At 42.6% G+C, this 19,958-nt stretch overlaps 1 protein-coding gene and 1 long non-coding RNA gene across 9 annotated transcripts in view; one reads left to right on the top strand and one right to left on the bottom strand.

Moving 5' to 3' along the window:
* The first annotated feature begins 1,838 nt into the window (after positions 1 to 1,838).
* The window catches only part of LOC127382147 (24-hydroxycholesterol 7-alpha-hydroxylase), a 27,461-nt gene continuing 9,341 nt past the window's right edge, over positions 1,839 to 19,958 (top strand). Inside the window, exons 1-10 of one of the 4 annotated variants that reach the window (XM_051613348.1) lie at positions 1,840 to 2,178; positions 4,289 to 4,424; positions 5,724 to 5,898; positions 7,510 to 7,659; positions 8,507 to 8,600; positions 11,101 to 11,199; positions 13,093 to 13,183; positions 14,206 to 14,339; positions 15,227 to 15,322; positions 17,138 to 17,239. In XM_051613348.1, the coding sequence (XP_051469308.1) occupies positions 2,002 to 2,178; positions 4,289 to 4,424; positions 5,724 to 5,898; positions 7,510 to 7,659; positions 8,507 to 8,600; positions 11,101 to 11,199; positions 13,093 to 13,183; positions 14,206 to 14,339; positions 15,227 to 15,322; positions 17,138 to 17,239 (1,254 nt within the window). In that variant the 5' untranslated portion in view covers positions 1,840 to 2,001. Of the gene's footprint in view, positions 2,179 to 4,288; positions 4,425 to 5,723; positions 5,899 to 7,509; positions 7,660 to 8,506; positions 8,601 to 11,100; positions 11,200 to 13,092; positions 13,184 to 14,205; positions 14,340 to 15,226; positions 15,323 to 17,137; positions 17,240 to 19,958 lie in introns of those variants that run through there. The other 3 variants (XM_051613347.1, XM_051613349.1, XM_051613350.1) reach the window with 3 other exon arrangements.
* LOC127382148 (uncharacterized) overlaps positions 15,273 to 19,958 on the bottom strand; it is a 21,664-nt gene continuing 16,978 nt past the window's right edge. For all 5 annotated transcript variants that reach the window (XR_007888888.1, XR_007888889.1, XR_007888890.1 and 2 more), the window contains 2 exons: positions 16,165 to 16,316; positions 15,273 to 15,459 (listed from right to left, as the gene is read on the bottom strand). This is a non-coding gene — a long non-coding RNA (uncharacterized LOC127382148). The remainder of the gene's footprint in view (positions 15,460 to 16,164; positions 16,317 to 19,958) is intronic.

Genomic DNA, 19,958 nt, shown 5'->3' with positions numbered 1-19,958 from the left:
CCTCCATAGCTATTTTCTGGGCTCAGGTCAGCTTGTGCCACTGTGCATTAGCCTGTATATCACTGATTCAGAGTTTAGGTTAGAGAGGACCTCTAAAGGTCATACAGTACACGCCTCTGCTCAGAGCAAGGATAGCTTCAGAGTTACGTTAGGTTGCCCAGGGCCTTGTTTGGTCACTTCCTCAAAACCTCCAAGGATGGGGCTTTCAAAACTGTAGCCTGCTCCAGTGCTTAACCGCTCTGTGAACATTTTTTCATTATATTCAGTCAGAATTTCCCACCTTGCATCTCATGTCCATTGCCTCTCATCTCTTAAATGTACACCTCTGGGGACAGTCTCACTCTGTCTTCTCTATAACCATTCTTTAGGGGATAGAAGACAACAACCAGATCCTTAAAATAAACCCCATGACATTGTGGCATCCTATGGAGAGAGTGTCTATCCATGGTCATTTTTCGTCTGGGGAAATAAGTTCTGTTTTAAACTAGACTGATGTGGGGATGGTGGTGAGGAAGAATTTTTACTTCCCCCAGTATATTGGAAATGAGCCTGATCTGGAGGCAAAGGCTTGCATGGACATCTCTGTGATTTGTGGAACAGTGAAGGGCCAGTGCTCATGGAGGTCCATCAGACAGCTGGAGTTTATAAGCCCTCAAATCCTAAGGGAAGCAGCTCCAGCAGAGAGGACAGTTCCTAATTATTTCACTTTTCAGCGAGATATTCTTTTCTGGTTTCTGTCCAAACCCAGGCTGTCCAAAGGCTGCATATGCATGGAGGGGGCATGGAGCTCAGATGTGATGGAAACACAGCAGCAAGGTCTGGGAGGCCTGTGTGCTGCCAGAAAAAGGCAGCCAAACTGCCCCAGTCCTGTATACACAAGGACACGTTCAAGCACAGTCTAGCTCCCCTCTTACTCAGACAAGAGTACTGCACTGAGCAGAAGAGGGGGATCACCTCCCTTGTCCTGCTAGCAAATGCTTTTCCTAATACAGCCCAGGGTGCTATTGAGTGCAAAGGCACATTTCTGACCCACGTTCAACTTGTCCACCAGGACCCCAGATCTGCTAAGCTGCGTGGCTCCCAGCCTGTACCGGTACACGGGGTTGTTCCTCCCCAGGGGCAGGTCTTGGCATTTCCCTTTGCTGAATTTCATGAAGTCCCTCTTTGCCCATTTTCTCCAGCCTGTTTAGGTTCTTCTGAATAGCAGCACACTCATCTGGTCTATCAACTACTCCCCCTGGTTTTGTATTGTCTTCAGACTTGCTGAGGCTGTGCAGGGCTGGGCTGTGAGAGCACTTCCTAGGTTTTGTTACACTTAAGGAATTCTGTACATAATTTTGGAGTGCCAGTTCCACACACGCAATGAAACCAATCTGACCTCTCTGAAATCTTGTCTTCTGACCTTGCAGTGATATTACAGGGGCCACCAGCAGGTTTTGAATTGTCAATTCATCCTCCAAAGCCTTCATCTGCTCCTCAGACACTGGACACACATTTAGCTGTTAATGAGATGATCCCTGTCAGGTGGGAGCTACCTTTCCTGAGGCTTACTGCTTCAGGTGATGTCTGCAGGACTTTCTTGCCATCTGCCTTGCTGAAAGCTACATGTCTGCAAATCACAGCCTCTCTGCTTTGTGTTCCTGATGTTGCCAAAATATAATTTGGGTTTTTTTAACAGCAGAAGGCAATGCCCTGCTTTGCCACCGTGTCCCTGGCTGCTTAGTTTGCATAGCTCAACGATTTGTCACAGCCACATCGAAGTTTGCAAGCAGTGGACTTGGTCCTCATCCCAGAACGGGAGAGAATTGGCTCTGCCTTTTCCAAAACAAGGACGTGTCCTCTGGGGTGCCTGGTGCTTTGACATCTTGTCTCCATGGCAGTGGTCAGCTGGCAAGGCTGAGAAAGAGGCCCTGTTCACTGACCGGGTGAATCCCGGCCAGCGGGTGGGCTGGGAGCGGCGGCAGGCAGAGCAGCTGCTGCAGCAGGCAGCAAAGAGGCAAAATGGCTTTGGCTCTCCTCTTGGCAGCAGTCCTGGGACTTCTTATTGTCAAGGCTGTTTTGTTTCAGCTGAGAAACCCGAGCTCCCCGCCTTGCATCAGGAGCTGGATCCCTTGGTTTGGAGCTGCGTTTCAGTTCGGGAAAGCTCCTCTGGAGTTTATAGAGGAAGCCAGAAGGAAGGTAATGGGTGTGGTGGTGTGCTGGGTCGTGTGTGTGAGCTCAGGGTGGCTGCCTGCAAGGGGAAAGGTGAGGAGAAACTTCTGCATTAAGCTTCTCCCTTTCCTGTCACTTTTTATAATATCAGGAGCTGGTGAAGGACTGATTTTTGTAGCAGTAACATTGCTAAGTTGTGGATCCCATCCAGGCGTGGTCTCTGTGATGTGATCATCCTGTTTGGACCAGCACATCTGCTGTTTTGCTTTTGCAGTCTTGCTACATGTTAATCTTGGTTTCAGATAATGTGGAAAGCTCTGTGCCAGCTCCTGGGACCAGGAGACTATTTGCTTACCTGAATTTAGGTGACATGTCTGAGTACCAGCTGGTGTCCCTCAACATTTCAGAGAGACACAGATATGCTTGGCAGGCAACTTTTTCCATCCTAAAAAGCTTACCAAAGATGGGTGTGAAGATTTACCTGTTGGATTTGCCTTTCTTTCTCTATGTCCATCTGATAAAGACAGCCTACATGATTAATTTAGATTAGATGCTTAATTTCTAGACAGCTAATGCTAACTGGCATAAAATCCAGTTTCCCGTTTTCATTCAGTGATTCATTCACCTGCCACTGCAATATGGTCAGCCTCAGGTGTTTGATACTGAAGGATCACACCACCCAACACTTGCAAAAACTAGCTTAAATTGAAACTGCTGTAACATCCCCAAACTTGAAAACAAAGATTAATAAATATTGAAAGTTTAAAAATTGCTTTCTCTTTTTGAACTATTAGATTTCATATTTGTAAGTACTTCTTTGCAGCCAAGGTTGTTACAAACTTGTAGTGTCAAATGAAAGCAGAGTTTCAAGTATAATCAGCTGAAGTATGAGGTGTGAGAACATCAGGAACTGTCAGTCTTGTTTTAAAGCACATTGGGTGCACCACAGGGTAAGCTCGTGTGTATGGTCTGGAGTTCCTTGGCTTCTTTGAGCTTAACAAGGTAATTTTAACCTTATATTACCATGTCTTTCCTGTATCTTACATCTATGCATACTATGATCCGTTATTTGTTCATTTATCTTAGGGCAGAAATGTGGCACTGGAAGAAAATTCATTCCAATCCATTCTCCTATTTCAGAAGCCATGGCATATAATCCTTTAAATAAACTGATCAAGCCTCACTAAGAAAAAACCCTAACCATAATATTTTTTCACTCTTCTGATACAAGGCTGTTAGGCAACCTCCTTGTTCTAGTGAAAACACATCCTGGTGGCAACCAGAATAAAGCAGTGTCCTGGTTTGAGCCTGGATAAATCACCCCACCTAAGAAAAGATGCTGAAGATGCTTCATTTCCTGATTTATATTTTTTTATGCCTGAATCTGACAGCCAGTAGATATTGCATATTTGTTTGCTAGTTAAGAGTACAAATATCAGTGATCTTTTTCATAGTGTAGGACTTCAGGCAAGAATACTTATTGTTGAAAGATTTGAGGGGGTTTTAGGAGATTAGGTTAAGGGAAAATTAAATAAAGAGTTATGGTATCAAAAAGCTTCCCTGATTATAAGTCTCAACAAACTCTATCTACTCTGCTCAAAGCTTGTTGGCTATTTTGATACTAATCTTTAAACAGCTGTACAAGAAAGAAATTGTTGGTATTAGCAGAACCTTTAAACTAGAAAATGGAAAAAACCCAAACCATTAAAAACATGCAGGAACAGTGAGTTTTTATTAAAACAACGTAAATTGAAATAGGATTATGGAGTTTTACAACATGGGTACTTTGCCATTGCAGCCAAGGGTTATGGTAGAGAATCCATCACTTCTGTTCTTTAAATCCAGGTAGGTTGTATTGTTTGAACTCTTAATGTAATTCAAATATAAAATATTAATCTCAGACAAGGAATCTCTTCTACAAGAGGTCAGGCAGGCCACTGTCACGTTTCCTTTTGGTCTGTAAGTCTATAAATTTTGATCTGATTCATGTTCATCTTTGTGCACTTCTGAACTAAGGTGTAGAGAGAGCGGGAAGGATCAGGTGCTCCCTCCTGATCTCTTGGCAGTACTGAAGTCCTGTTGGGGCTCCTCACAAACATGTTAACAGTGCATAATATAAAATCTTTCTTTGTTCCAGCATGGGCCTGTATTCACAATATTCGCTCTGGGAAAACGATTTACTTTTGTGACTGAGGAGGAAGGAGCTGAAGCATTTTTTAAATCCAAAGACTTAAATTTTGAACAGGCAGTACAACGAGCTGTAGAGAATGCAGGTAAATGAGACCTACCTCTTTGTTAATGGAAGTCAAATCTGGTTACCCAGGTACTTTTATTCCAATTCAAAGCCCATAGCTCTTTTCATCATGCCTTAAATGCTTATCTTAACCCATGACCATGTTACAAAATGGAGGGGAAATGAAATTCCCTTATGTAGATGTAGCACTGTCAACCTGCTAAGGGATTTGGATTCAGTCTCAAGGGGTCAAGGTTTCTGATCCAGGCACTGTTACTACTTTTATCATCAAACAACCCCAGTTTCAGATCAGGTGCTTTTCTGCAGCTAAACACTCCACCTATATCTACCAGGGTTGGAGCAATAATGTATTGACTTATCACTTAATTTGAAAATTAGCTTGTGGCAGTAATTAGGTGTTCCCCTGTTGTACAACAGTCATCAGAAAGGGATGCAGTGTCTATCCCATCTGCTGTGGCATGCTCCATCAGCTCATGTGCTTATATCCACGTGGAATCACACAGGCAGGGATTCTCTGAGTAGTTTGGCAGTTTTGGACTGTGAAATGAGAGAGAAGCCAGTTGGCAGAAAGATTAAATCACAGAAACACTGTGGCTGGAAGGCACCACTGGAGATCACCTAGTCCAAGCCCCTGCCCAGAGCAGTGTCAGCAACAGCAGGTTGCTCAGGGCTGTGTCCAGTTGGGTTTTGAGTATCTCCGAGGATGGAGACTCCTCAGCCTATCTGGGCAACCTGTCCCTGTGTTTACCATCCTCACAATAAAGAATTTCCTATGTCTCAGTATTCCCATTTTTGCCCATTGCCTCCTGTCCTGAGAAGAAGCTGCCCCCATCTTCTTTACTCCCACCGCCAGGTATTCAACCACACTAATGAGATCCCCCTGAGCCTTCTCTTCTCTGGGCTGAGCAGTTCCAGCCCTCTCAGCCTCTCCTCGTATGACTGAGAGAATCTACTACAGCAGGAAGACCCAAACTGTTTTTTCTTGGATTAAGTTATTTTTCATTTCAGTTGGCTTTATGGAGCACATGCTCATCTCTCTACATCCACAGGGAAGCTGAGGGGAAACCTCTGGAATGTTGATTCTGGCACCAAAGCTTCATGAGGCAGGATGTTGTTACACAGACTGGTAGAAACAAAAGACTCACTAAAATCCTTACAGAGTAAGAAGGAAGCTTTCTGGGAATTTCACTGTAGGAAAATAAGGGTTAAGGCATTTAAATTAGAGTCACAAGTTATGTGTAAAACTTTTCACTCAATCTTTCAGTGAAAATCTACTCCATCAACTTTCTATAATGTGTTTGTTTCTTCTTGTATTTAGTTTCTGTCCCTGCAGAAGCATTTTTTCAGAACCATGGTAACCTCTACAGCATGATGAAGGGAAAAATGGGGCCTTCTAATCTGCACATGTTCACAGGCACTTTGTGTAAGGAACTACAGGAGCACATGGCACACCTGGGCATGGAAGGCACAGGAGACCTCAATGACCTGGTAAGGTAAGGCAGTTTTGCAGCACAACTCTAAGACATGAGTATCCTGTATGAGAGCAGAGGTGTTGCTGTAAAGCAGGTGGAGCTCAGGCTCCCAAGTGTTAGAAAAGCTGTGTCAGGATACTCATCACTGCTTCACAGTTTAAGGTGGCTTACAGAGTGGACCAGATTCCATCTAAAAGTGTTTCTTCCAGCTAGGAGAAACTTATGAATTACCTATTTGGGGGGAAAAAAAAAAAAAAAAAAAAAAAAAAAGAAACCATAGCATCTTCCATCAAATCTTGTTTCCTAAAAGATGGGATCAAAGCTTCACATGTTTATAAAGAACTTATGAACAGACAAAATGCTCAGTCTTCAGCAGGATGAAAACTTTCCTCAATGTTTTGGACCAAGCCTGACCCAAAACTTAAAAAAGAATTCTTCATCTGACTTTGCTGCCAGAACTTCATCCTTCATGTGAAAAAAAATCCTTCAACTGAAAGTTTCATGTGATATCAGCAAAGCTTTTATTTCCTCCTCCTTCCTGATCACCTGGGGTAACCCCTGTATCTTGCCTGTCCATCAGGACTACAGTTGCCTTTGCCTTGGACCTATTTCTAAGACTTCACATCCAGGTTTTTTGCTGACATTTCCTGCATAGTACATCTAAGATACAGCTTTTTACTACAGCTAAAACACTGAGCACCTGTCATTTCAATCCCTGTGATTTAGATTAGCTGGGAAATAAGGTGGGGGAAAGGGGCTTTGAAACCTCCCAGTTCCCCCACTGGTGTCAACACTGAGGTGCAAACCCCCACAACCCATGATCTTCCCCAGCTGTTTTCTGAGATCAAAGTCACATCTGCTTCTAGTCGTAGGCTAGATGATAAACTACAGAAGAGACATACACAGTAAATCTGTTCTTACAGTTTTTCCAGACAACACAGGACAGAAGAACTGGAATGTAATCATCTGGGTAATTGTTACTGAGCTGCCTCAAAATTGAATCCATTGAGCCAGTAGGTGGCTCCACCTTCCTTACAATCTTTTGAAAAGCAAGGAGGTGAAAGTTATTTCCTGAAATACATATTTAGTAGTAGTTGGAGCCCAGTAAAGCCTGCATAAGGGTTTGTGGGAGCTGTAGAGTACACGTGAAGTGTCTGGAAAAGGAGCTTAGAATTTGCATGATAACGGAGGAGCAAACAGGAAAGGAATGAGGCAAAAAAGAAAATAAAGCCTTGTTCAGTCTAGAAAACTGAAGGCTGAGGAAGGATTTCTCAGGGTGTTTGGTTCCAGAAGGGTTTGTATGATGCCTGGAAGATCCCCATGGGCTAACCTGAAATAAGAAGGGTGGTTAATGGGGAGAAGCGACTTTCTTTTACTGCTCAAGGGACTGAACCCTAACTGGTGAAGTTCAGCCACATGCAGAGGACTAGCCTGAGGTCCATGTATCTCTCAGTCTCTGCTTAAAATCTGGGATAAGAGCGAGGTATGAGCCTTGTGCCAGCCCTTCCATACTCAGGTGATGCTTGAGTCCCACAGATCTAATGTTGACAATTCAGCGTGCCACATCCTGACCTAAAACTGCTGCAACAGCTTCCCTGTGGCCTGCAACTCATGGGGATCTTGTCCTTGCAGGCATGTCATGTATCCAGCAGTGGTGAACACTTTGTTTGGGAAAGGCATCTGCCCAACAAGTCAGAGTGAAATCAAGGAGTTTGAAGAACATTTTCAGAAGTATGATGAGGACTTTGAATATGCTTCTCAGATGCCCGAGTACTTCCTGAGGTAACAAAGGAGATGATGCTTGTGGTGTACCTATGATAGGCATTTTCCTTGCTGGGATATCAAGCATGAGAGATGTTTTCCCTAGATGCACTGTCTTTATTGATGGTGCACCCTTGGGTCAGGGCAGGCTTTCAGCTAGGTGCATGAAAAAAGTTCTGACCTTGTCTCATGCATTGTCCTGGCATAAAGCAGAAACAACCTTGCTTAGGTGGGCAGGGTCCAGCTTGGAGCTGTCAGGGAGCAGCAGAACTGAGTAAAGGGCAAAGGCTTGAGCCTAAATGTGACCCCCAAGCAGTAGGTGTCCCCTGTGATGCATCTCTCTGCTCTTTCCTACACCTTAGCTGCTTTTCCAGAAGGCTGATCTAGGGTTACATGGCTGCCCTGTCACAGAGCTGGCCTTGTGTAGAGGCAGCCAGACTCCAAGGAGGACAGCCTGTCAGTGCTCTCAGGGCCATGGCAACACCTTGAGCACCTCAAAATAGCCTTCAGATAGAACTAAGGATGCTCTAAAAATGTGGCCTTTATTTTTGCAGGGAAGGCCCCAGGACTCACCTAAGCAGTTGTCCAAGGTCACAATGAAAACTTGTAGTGGAGTAGATGTGAAAATCTAGGAGACTTGCAGTCCCAGGTCCTGGCTGCATGATGAGATCTGGCCAAGATGAAGGTCTCAGTCATGCTGTTCCTCATGTCAACACTACTGACAGTCAGACTGACACTTGACTATTCACCAACTGACTGCTGCCCAGGGACTTTTGGATGGAAACCAAGGAGTCCTTCTCATGGAAAAGGTTGTGTTAGTTTGTGCTGCCTCAATTAAGTGCTCCTTGTTTGTTGCTTTGCTTTACAGGAAGTGGTCTAAATCAAAAAAATGGCTTCTAAAATTATTTGAGAAAGTAGTGTCAGATGCTGAAAGGACCAACCCTTCAGAGACCACATCCAAGGTAAATATCCAAGGCTATGAAATATGACTGCTTCTTTGTATATTCTGACTGAAGCAATGAAGAGCAGGAATTATTTCAGTGCTGGAAGAAATAAGCCAAATATGTCAGCTTCGATAGCTGTCCCTTAATTGTCCAATATGTCTGTCACCTTCATTAGGAGATACCTACAATTTTGAGTCTTGCTCCTCAATTTAGTTTATTTCTGACAAGTCCTAGAATGTACACCTTCTTTAGGGGAATTTTAAGCCAAGGGTTCAGAGCTATGACCCATTGCCAGCCTCTAGTTTTGCAGTTGCAGTCAGCAGTTGACAGACGTGGGAGAAGGACCTTTTCAGTTGTTTCTCTGAGGGCACCACACTGTGAAATTTCAAAACCTTGTATGTATATTTTTAAACCCTGGTGTAGAGTGAATAGATGCTCCAGCAGCCAGACTAGTAGAAAATAGCAGATTACTGGATTAGAAGCCAAGTACTCTAAATATTGATTGTGTCAAAGCTGTGATAAGTTGTCCCCCTGGTTATTCTCCTTAGCTGTGGTGGGAATTCTGTCTAGATGGCTGACAACTGTGAGGGCAGACTGGACTGGGAATTTTGATCTACCAAATTATTATAGAACAGATCATTAAACAAACCAAACCAGGTTTTATTTAGACTTTAAAAGCTTTACATACCACAATTTCTTTCATAAAATAAACCAGAATAATGAAAAGAAAGAGAGGTCTGGAGCGGGGATGGTGGGAGGTAAGAAGGTGAAGGAAGTAGGAGACACATACTTGGTGTCTTAGATTGGGTGGGAATTTGGAAAAATGAGCAGGTTTTTTTTTATTCAAGGTCAGCCTTTTCCCCTCTGAAAAACAGACAGGAAGCTTTGTCTTGAATGCATGGTTGTTCTGTATTTAAGGAAATACTATAAACAAAAGTTAATCCTAGAATATTACACAGTTGCTATAGTTTCAAAGAATATCAAGCAGTTGAAGTCACTAGTTAGGTCACTAACAAAGCACCTGGATCTAGGGAATTTGCTGATAGATCAGACCATCTCTTCATAACAAGCACTTTTTGGCAGGAATCACAGAATCCTAGGGGTTAGAAGGGACCTTGAAAGATCATCTAGTCCAACCTCCCTGCCAGAGCAGGATCACCCAGAGCACATCACACAGGAACTTGTCCAGGAGGGTTTTGAATGTCTCCAGAGAAGGAGACTCCACAACCTCTCTGGGCAGCCTGTCCCAGGGCTCTGTCACTCTCACAGGAAAGAAGTTTTTTTTCTGATGTTTACATGGAACCTCCTATGTTCCCGTTTGCATCCATTGCCCCTTGTCCTATCACTGGACATCACTGAACAAAGCCTGGCTCCATCCTCCTGACACTGCCCTTAACGTATTTGTAAACATTGATGAGGTCGCTCCTCAGTCTCCTCTTCTCCAAACTAAAGAGACCCAGCTCCCTCAGCCTTTCCTCAGAAGGGAGATGTTCCATTCCCTTAACAATTTCTGTGGCTCTGCGCTGGACTCTCTCAAGCAGTTCCCTGTCCTTCCTGAACTGAGGGGCCCAGAACTGGACACAATACTCCAGATGCGGCCTCACCAGGGCAGAATAGAGGGGGAGGAGAACCTCTCTTGACCTACTAACCACACCCTTTCTAATGCACCCCAGGATGCCACTGGCCTTCTTAGCCACAAGGGCACATTGCTGGCTCATGGTCATCCTCCTGTCCACCAGGACCCCCAAGTCCCTTTCTCCTACACTGCTCCCCAGCAGGTCAGCCCCCAACCTGTCCTGGTACATGGGGTTGTTCTTCCCCAGATGCAAGACTCTACACTTGCCCTTGTTGAATTTCATCAAGTTTCTCCTCACCCAACTCTCCAGCCTGTCTAGGTCTTGCTGAATGGCAGCACAGCCTTCTGGTGTGTCAGCCACTCCTCCCAGTTTAGCGTCATCAGCAAACTTGCTGAGAGCACACTCTGTTCCCTCATCCAGGTTGTTGATGAAATGCTGAACAGCACCAGTCCCAGTCCTGACCCCAGAGGGACTCCACTAGTCACAGACCTCCAATAGATTCTGTCCCATTGACCACAAATGAACAGAGAGAACATGTTTTTCATTTTCATTCATTCAACTTGTTCAGTCTCACTTTCAGGTTTTTTTAAAGTAGAGCAGGAATTAAAAATAATAGATACTTACTTTTTTATTTCTTCCACATAAAAGCAAGAATGGGGATTGAGGGAACCAAATCTTCTAAAAACTTTAAGAAAATGGAAGACAGTACAAGTATTCAGTAGGGGTTCACATAGTGCATTGACTTCTTCTGGCCCTCTACCTATGAATTTCACTCTCTTAACAGCTGTCATCAGTACTTTGTGACTGCAAAAACACCATAAAATTACTTCTCTTTGATAAACTAGTCTTACATTGTATCCTTGAATTCTAGTAAGCCTTGCTCTTAAGTAGATTTTACTATATTTTTGAAAATACACATGATAATATTTTATTTATAACAGACACTACTGCAACATCTCCTGGATAACCTGCAAGGAAAACATCTAGCTCCCAATTATGGTCTCCTAATGCTCTGGGCTTCCCAAGCAAATGCTGTCCCTGTAAGTACATCAGCTAGAGAAACACCTTCTCTCTCTGGTGTTCAGAAGCCTGTATTTGGCAAGCAAAGGCTGTGAACCAGAGGCCATGCACACTGCATGTATTCCAAAGAAGGGATTATCACACCCACACGTGTCACCACAAATATACCCAGGCTGCAGTGTCACAAAACCAGTGACAAGAAAAGCTCTCCTTGTATTTTTCCTAGATTCTTATGTCCCCTATTGTAAGATTTCAGGAACATATGTCTCATGGATATTAAGATCACAGTCTTAAGCTGTGAAGAGCATTTTAAGACACTGTGGCTGTATCATAGTAGAGACTATTTTAAATAGTCTTCGATTGTAAAGAACATCACAAAGCATAATATAGAGTAACTTCATCTGGGTGTAAATCCTTGAGTGAATTTGGCTCTTTTGCTTTGGGGGATCTGCTGTCCAAATGCCAGTGTTGTTTCAGGGAAAGAAAAGCAATAGCTTGACTCTACTGCCACTAAAGTTTTGTGTGTGCTACAAACAGATTTGACAGATTAATGATTCTGATATATGTATGCTAACAAGCCCAATATAACTAACACAGCCTGGGCTGACCAAAGACATTTATAGGAATTTCTCAGATGAAAAATCCGTAGCAGCAAAAACATCCTTTATTTACCATGACTACTAAGCTCCTTCCAGCACAGTTATGTCCATTACAGATGTGATTTAGGAAAAAAAAAAAAAAAAAAGATAGTGAGTTATTTTTATATGTACTGCTAATGGATATATCTATGGTTTTTTGTAGATTGGTTGTTACCCCAAAGGAATTTTATCCATTTCAGTGAGGTTTCTGTGGATTCACATGTTGGTTTAAGTGAGAGGCACAGCCTGCTGCCTGTTATCAGGATAACTGACATTCCTTCCACAACACTATCACTACTTACTTCTGTAATATTAAGCTGTAAATAGACATACAGATATTTAGTTGTTTCTCAGAATAGTCACAACCACTGTTCCAGTGACTGGAACGATGGAAAAAAAGGCCTTTCACCCTCCAAAGTGATTTCTACAAGCGTGTCAAACCCTTTTATGTGAAACAATTCAGTTACCCCTCCTCAGCCCGTGGACTGAATCCCTGGTGTCCCAGTGCTGTACAAGAGAACTGAGCTACCAGATTTGTTTTGCACAAGGAGGGCTGCACCCACGTGGGGCTAATTGGGAAATAACGGTAGGGATTCTCATCCCTCCCCAGCACAGATGGCCCAACACCAGACCTGCATGCAGACTCTTATCTCCTTCTAGCTCAGCAATGGAGAGAGATTCCTGCCAGTGCTGCGAGTCCTTCTGGTTTCATCCTACTTAAGAGGATTTTCTCCTTTCCTAAATGTCTTGATTTTCAACTTCATTGCATAATCAGTTAGCAAATTATTTCTAAAGGGGATATACTTACTGCTTGTTTTGCTGTTAATTAAAACTTTTCCTGCCCATTTCAGTGTCACTCACTGTGACAGTGCCCTGCAAATTATTTCACCTCATTTCTGCTAATATTAGTAGGAATTTACTATTTAATTTTTCTTCCATTCATGCGGCTAAATCTAATCACACACAATGATTCAGTAATTAAGTTTAACACCTAGCTATTTGAAATTAAATAAAGGATCCCGTGTTTCAAAGCTGAAAGCCAAAGCTATGTAATGTTCACTGAAGATAAGTACACAACAGATGCCTAGACCTAATCTCCCAGGATCTGAGCCCTTAGATGTGGATTTACCCTGGAAGCAGAGCTCGCTCTGCATCCCAGCTACAACAGGCACAGCCAAGAAGTACAAATGTTTTCACCTGCCTCTGTGATTTTCTACAAAGACACTGTCATTCTGTTCCATATTCCTGAGTTGAAGTGCTCTCATCTCTGGTTAGGTTGCATTCTGGACACTTGTTTTCATACTCTCTTATCCTTCCATTCACAAGAAAATCATGGAAGACCTGGCTTCTGTTTTTGGCAAAGCAGGTAAGAAATCCAATCATGTCCTTCTGGAACCTAGAATGTATTTATTCTGTCTTGGCCCAGCTCATGGCCAGTGGTCAGTGGCTGGTATGATGCATGTTGCTGCTGAAGGTACTGCTGATAACATAGAGCCCAGCTCTCAGTTCTTTGAGCATGTGCTGAGTAAAACATATTTTTAAGCAAAATCACATTTGATCTTAGCAAAAGAAGGTAGAAAAAGAACCATATGTATCTGTCTCTCCATTTCACACCTATCATTTAGACCTAGATTGGTATTAACCACTCCTGCACTTTTTTCATGCAGCTATGGTAGGGTCGGCTGCTTTTCATGGTGGGATGTTCTCCAGTTACAGTTATCCTGTGGAAAAACGGGCCTAGAGCTGTTCTCTTTTCCCTCATCTGAGGCAAATTTGTTCAGCATGATTCACCCCCACATGACTAATCTCTTTCCCTCAAAACCCAGACACCTGCTGGGAGCAGTCATTCCCACAGGCAGTGGGGACAACGCTCAGTAGGACTGAACAACGCTTAGACGTTCATGGGAGACTCTTAGTTGACATGGGTCAACACCACATCAAGGAATGTGTCAATAATTAACCATAAGGATAATAATGAACCAGTGTTTAAGCCTTTCTCCTGGCCATGTTTTATTTGCTAGTTGACTCAGCCCAAGAGCTCAGCCTTGAACACTTGTCTTGGTGCCTACAGTCACTGAAATTCCCCTGAGCATCCTAACAAAGTACTGAACAAGTCCTGGAACTCATAATATCCATGATCTTTGTTTGGCCTCTTCTGTGAATGCCATAGCTACAGCTACCTTAGAGTGATTAAACTGTCTTCAGTGGCTTTTCTTAAATTGTACTGGTTATGGTCCATTTTTTTACTTTGAAATATATAAAAAAAAAATGTCTGGATGTAAAAAGGTCTTAGAGGTTTTCTGTCAGAAGGTCTAAGACAACATGATGTATCAAAACAAGTATGAAATCTGATTTTTACACAGGGTCTTCTTTCTCATGGCACAACAGGTAAAGATAAAATAGAAGTCTCTGAAGAGGACCTTAAGAAGCTTCCTTTTATTAAATGGTGCACTTTGGAAGCCATACGGCTGAGGTCTCCAGGTGCCATCACCAAGAAAGTAGTAAACCCAATAAGAATACAGGTGAGTTTCTTGTTTTGTTTGTTTGTTGTTGGGTTTTTTTCTTCTTTTTTTCTTTCTTTTTTCCCAAAAGGATGCCCTATGATTTGTCTGGAAGGTGGTCTCCCAGTAAATCTAGATAAAATTAAAATAGTAGAGATGTTCCACAACATATATGTGAGTTCCTCACACATAACTTCTCTTTAGTTTAACAGATTTATTCATCATCACTATTTTAATCATCATTAATTTAAGAGTGGTTTTCCTGCTTTTGCTCAGTCTTCCCTTCAGTTTTGAAATTTAATTGAGCTGGAGATATTGTGCTGATGAAGTAGTAATCAGGCAAACAAATACAGTAAAAGGCACCACGTTTTAGTAATTTATAAGACTCTTCTGTTGATTCTCTTCAGTGCCATTCAGAAGGGAAGTGTGAGTGTTCAGGTGCCTAACAAAGAAAGGTTCAGGAGAAAAACACTCTCTCTTAAGGAATCAACACTCATGCTCATTTAAGTAATTATTGAAGTGCTATAAAGGTCTATTGTCATAAAAGTATTTCCATTAATTTCTTTGTATTTTGAAGGAAGTGCTTAACAAAGATTTAGAAAAAAATAGCAACTCACATGGTACTTCAAGAAGTGGGAAAGACAGAAATAATGTTTCTATTATTTCTATATCTGAAAAACCAAATGAGAACAAAAATGGTCTTTCCACATTCTCCACTGTTCAGGTCTTTTTTGTGGAAAAAGAAGCAACAGCTAGAAGAAGCCTCAAACATTTAATATGCCCACCATGGCTTCACCATCTTCACTTGTCCTCTGTTAGGAGCTTCTGCTGATGGAAGAGGAGTACTAAAGAGGGACTGTTTTGTCAGTTGAACCCATTATTTTCTCAAAGTTTTGTGTCCTTTTCAGAATTTCACCATCCCTGCGGGTGACATGCTGATGTTGTCACCATATTGGTTGCACAGGAATCCAAAATATTTTCCTGACCCAGACATGTTCAAACCAGTAAGTTGTCACTTGTAGCTTGCTGTCCTTTCTCCTCTTCACAACAAAAGCACATGGACAAATTGGCTTAAAGCTGGGTATTCCCAATTGTCTGGAGAATGGCCTTGTATTCAGAGATGTGCACAAAAAGGAGTACCCTGTAGGAATAAGCAAGACTTTAAATTTCAGTTATATATTCCAAATAATATGGTAATACTGTATATCACTTTGATCCTGATTCAAAGCCCACCATGGAAAGACCCCTCTGATTTCACTGTTGAACCCAACTCCAAGTTGCTCACTCCCTGAAGGTGTTTAAGACCAGGTTGGATGAGGTTTTGTGCAACCTGGTCTAGTGGGAGGTGTCCCTGGTCATCACAGGGAGGTTGGAACCTGATGATCTTTCAGGTCCCTTCCAACCTTAACCATTCTATGATTTTGTTCTGTGATTCTATGAAGTATTCTCCTCTCCCTGGCATCTGTCTGTATAGCTCATCTCCATGTATTTACCCAGGCTTATTGGTCTTTCCAGTCAGATGATTTCTGGTAGGTGTTAGATCTGCTATATCAGTAGCTCATCTAGAGTTTCTTGATTATTATTCCACTCCAGGTGGCTGTGTGGGCAGGCCTGTAACTGCTCTTTTTAGCATCAGCCATGATAGAACAGTTTGTCTTTTTTACAAAAATACATCAAGGAGTAATTTAAACAAAACTTCCCTTCTAGTGAACTCTTCACTGATGTGAAATCTCTCACAACAAACCCTGCCTGTCTGAAACCCTAAACAGAAACCTTGATGCAGCAGCTTATTTCTTTTGTAACTTTATTCTGAAAAAGCAAGCTAGCTTGTTTTTTAGAAACTCACCCTTCTTCCATGAGGAATAGATGAGTACCTCTTGGACATTGTCATTCCAAATGGTATCACCTTACTTCATCACTGCTGAGATTTTTTTTCTTGCTTTTATTGGATTTTGATGCTAACAGGTTTCCTCTTCAGAAAGCTCCAAACAGCCCAAGCTGAAAAAAAATCCAAAATAAATAAAGACAATATTACATCTCCTCTAAGACATCTTCATCAGAGGAGTTAGCTGGCATCAACTTGGCAGAGCATTACTTGAAGGCCTTAGCAGAGCTGCAGTGGGTTTCTGGAGGCTGGTATAATTTGTCACCCAGCATTCAAGAGATTTACTTCTGTCAGTATCACCCACCCAAACTTTGGCTGATTTTGCTTTGCTCCTCATGTTGTTCCCTTTCTTTTAAAGCAACTCAGGATGGAGCAAGAAGCCCTCTAGATACAGACTCTTTTTGTTGAGAAGAGTTCATTTTTTCACACACTGGCTTGCACCTGAGGATGGGGCTGTGCAGTCCTTCTGTGACAGCTCATACCCCCTTGCATGTATTTGTGCACAGAGTCTAAGAAGTAGTTTGTGTGCATGAGCTGTTTGTGTGCCATGATATGATTTTGGGGCTGAGGGAAGGTACTGGTTGAATTTTTACTTTGAAGATGCATATATCTAAAAGGAGAAGGTCACCATTTTTAGAGTCATTTCAGTAGCTCAAGACAGGATTTAAAAAAATGGGGAGGTGCAGGAAGAACTTTTGGGGTGATTTTGAAAACCTCTTCAGCACTAAGTATGTTGCAAATGGGACCCTCATTTCTTTCCTGGAGTTGGTGCTAACTTTGGAATCCAGACTCTTAACACTAACAGGTTGAATGCAAAAAAAAAAAATTGCACTAGTACAACTTTGTATTGAGGATTAGCTGTCCAAGGTCATTTTTAGCCTAGAGAAATAAAGTTAAGCTTTATTTATATAAGGCTGATTTGGAAAAAATTAAGTTTCTTCCCACAGGATCGTTGGAAAGAGGCAAATTTAGAGAAGAATGCTTTCTTGGACAGCTTTGTGGCATTTGGAGGAGGAAAGCATCAGTGTCCAGGAAGGTCAGTGAAACAGCTGGGGTTTATTTATTCCCAAACCCTGCAGAGAACAGCTCTCTTGAACTAGGCTTCCCTTACATTTAGAGATAAAGTGTTTTCATTGCTTCGCTCTCTGTCGGTCCCCTAATGTTCAGTATTATCTGGACCTTGTTTAAACTGATTTGAAAGTGGTTTAATTCCTGGAAAAGACAGGTTAAGTCATGATGTAAAAACAGAATCTGAGACTAGTGTATGCAGGCATATCCCCCAGGGAGGAAAGTCAGCCTGGCTCTGCTGCTGCTGAGGAACCTTCTCATCAAGGGGGAGTTGTTCCACTTACCAACATGCCAGTTTACAGACACAGGCATTTAGGTTGCCATAAACCAGGTCTAAACTAACCTAAGTAACATTTCTCTGGTCTGAGACTCTCTTTCCATCCTCTGTGATTTTATTGACATCTTTGCTAATCTCCAAATGTCTTAGATGGCTCCTCTCTGTTTAAATCTTGTCTTTGCATTAAGGCCCACGCAATTGTATGATGGCTTAAATTGCAGATCCTGTCTCTCTCCACTCCTCCAGCAATGCCAGCCTCAGTGCTTCCTGCATTCCTTCTGCTGTTTTCTTTGCTGTCCCTCTTCCTGGAACAAGTCCCAGGGAGCCAGCTGCTCCTCGTTTCTGTGTTCAAACATCTCTATGCTCAATTCTCAGCCTTCAAAACCTGGTCTCCTGTAAGAGGCAAGTAACCAAGAATCCTTAAAACTAGTCAGTTTAACTCAGGAGTCCCATGTGGAGCAAGAAGTCTAGAGGGTGTTGCAGAGGATCTGGATTCTTGAATCTGTACCCTGCAGCAGGCTGGACATGACAGTCAGATGTACTTTGTGAAGGCATTAAAGACATAAACAAAAGGAATAAAACTGATTCACCATTTCGGCTTGTCAGAGGAAAGTGCTCACTCACTGCTGTTCCTCTTCGACTAGTAGCAAATTCTTGAGCTAAATATGAGCACAGCCTGATTCCCAGCAAGGGTGACAGCAGAATTCACAAGAGGCATCCACAGGTACAGGACAAGCTGCAAAACAATGTTTCTTGAAGCTGCTTGTTTATATATACTGACCTATTTCTTTGTTCAGGCTTTTCTCTGGGCTCTGATAGTATCTTTAAGATAAGTTTGTGGTTAGAAAGAAAATGATAACATTTCTACATAGCCAGTGGATGGAGAATCTTTTTTTTGCTAACAGACAAAACATCCTTTCAAACCCTTTGGCAGTCCACATGGTAACATACACCTTCACATTTTTCAGTAATAATTCTAAAAGAATAAACTGGTGGTCTTGAAAGAAAGGAAATTAAATCAAGGGATGTATCTAGATCCCAGGCTGAAGATTCCCTTGGTACAACTGAATGAAACAATGATATTTCAAGTTTATGATGCATTTTAATTTAATTTAGTACTGGCATGTATAAATGAAATGTATGAAACATTTCATTTCACCACTGCAAAGGTTCATCATGAAACGAATTTAATCCAACTGAAAACACCTTGTCAAATATTCTAGAAAACCAATATGGGAAGAGCTCCAACAAAGCCATTTCTGAGCCATCTTCTTTTTTACCTAAAAGAAAAATTTCATGGCAGTGAAGCTACTTTATTCTGAGCAGGTGACTATTGCCTGTGCTTCTCTTGCATGGTTGTCTCCTGTCTTACGTTGACATTATAAACCCTTCAGCACAATGATTGTGATTTCACTCTCAGAGTCCATTTACTGCAGGACCACAATCCCCAGCTGGCTCTGGGGTTCCAGCACAACACCAACACAGAGCAGTGCATTGGGGGTGAGATTTCAGAAAACACATCTCTGTCAAACCCCCTTGTTGCTAAATACAACAGGAATGCATCAGTGACTCTTGAGTTTTTGCAGGAAAACTGCTCTAGAACTCATGAATACAAAAGACAGGTGGAACGAAGGAGCATTTAGCTGCAAGAAAGCTCATGGTTTCTGCTCAGTACAATGAGATGCAGAAGAGAAGGACACAATGGGACTCTGCAGTCCTGCTTTTCACTCCTGGGCTGACCCTCTGGCCAGCCTTGGACATGTGTGTTGCTTATCATCCTTATGTCTCAGGACCTCTGTTTGCAGAGCAGAATAACAACAGCAGCCTGTTGCAAAAAGCACCTTGAGATGTGGTGGTGGGAAGTGCTGCAGTCAGTTATTGGTTCTACCCATTGCTGCTTGGATGGGCTGGGGATGGACCCTGCTGGGGGTACAGGGCTGTCAGAGCTGGTCAGCCCACATGTGCCCGTGCTTGTGTCTGAAGGACAGCCCTCTGTAAATGCAGCAGTTCCACCTTCAGGGCAACTTGGAGGCATTTTGGCATTTGATTGCATCATGGTACATGCATGCCAGACCCGTGAGGATGGCTCAGAGGCAGGACCTCAAGCATCAGAAGCCCAGGGCTGCATTATGCAAACAATGCAGTAAGGAGCTCACCTTTTGTATGGTGCCACCAGTATGGAGGTTGGGCTAACAAGTCCTGCCTGACCTGAGCTAATTTCCATTGAAACATCTCCACACTGCATTCCCCTGAGCTCAAGGTCACCAAAAGCTCCCTGTCTCGAGGTAATTCCAAATGTGAAATCACAGAGAGAACTTGGGGCTGAAGCTATGCCAAAACAAACGAGCACCCTCCCACTCCAGAGCACAGGGCAGCTCAGTGAGCAGATCTGGATGACTCTGCAGAAGTT

The sequence above is a fragment of the Apus apus genome, chromosome 3, assembly GCF_020740795.1.
Source record: "Apus apus isolate bApuApu2 chromosome 3, bApuApu2.pri.cur, whole genome shotgun sequence".
NCBI classification, from domain to species: Eukaryota; Metazoa; Chordata; class Aves; order Apodiformes; family Apodidae; genus Apus; species Apus apus.
Note: the sequence above shows the minus strand (reverse complement) of the source record. Positions and strands in the feature narration are given on the sequence as shown.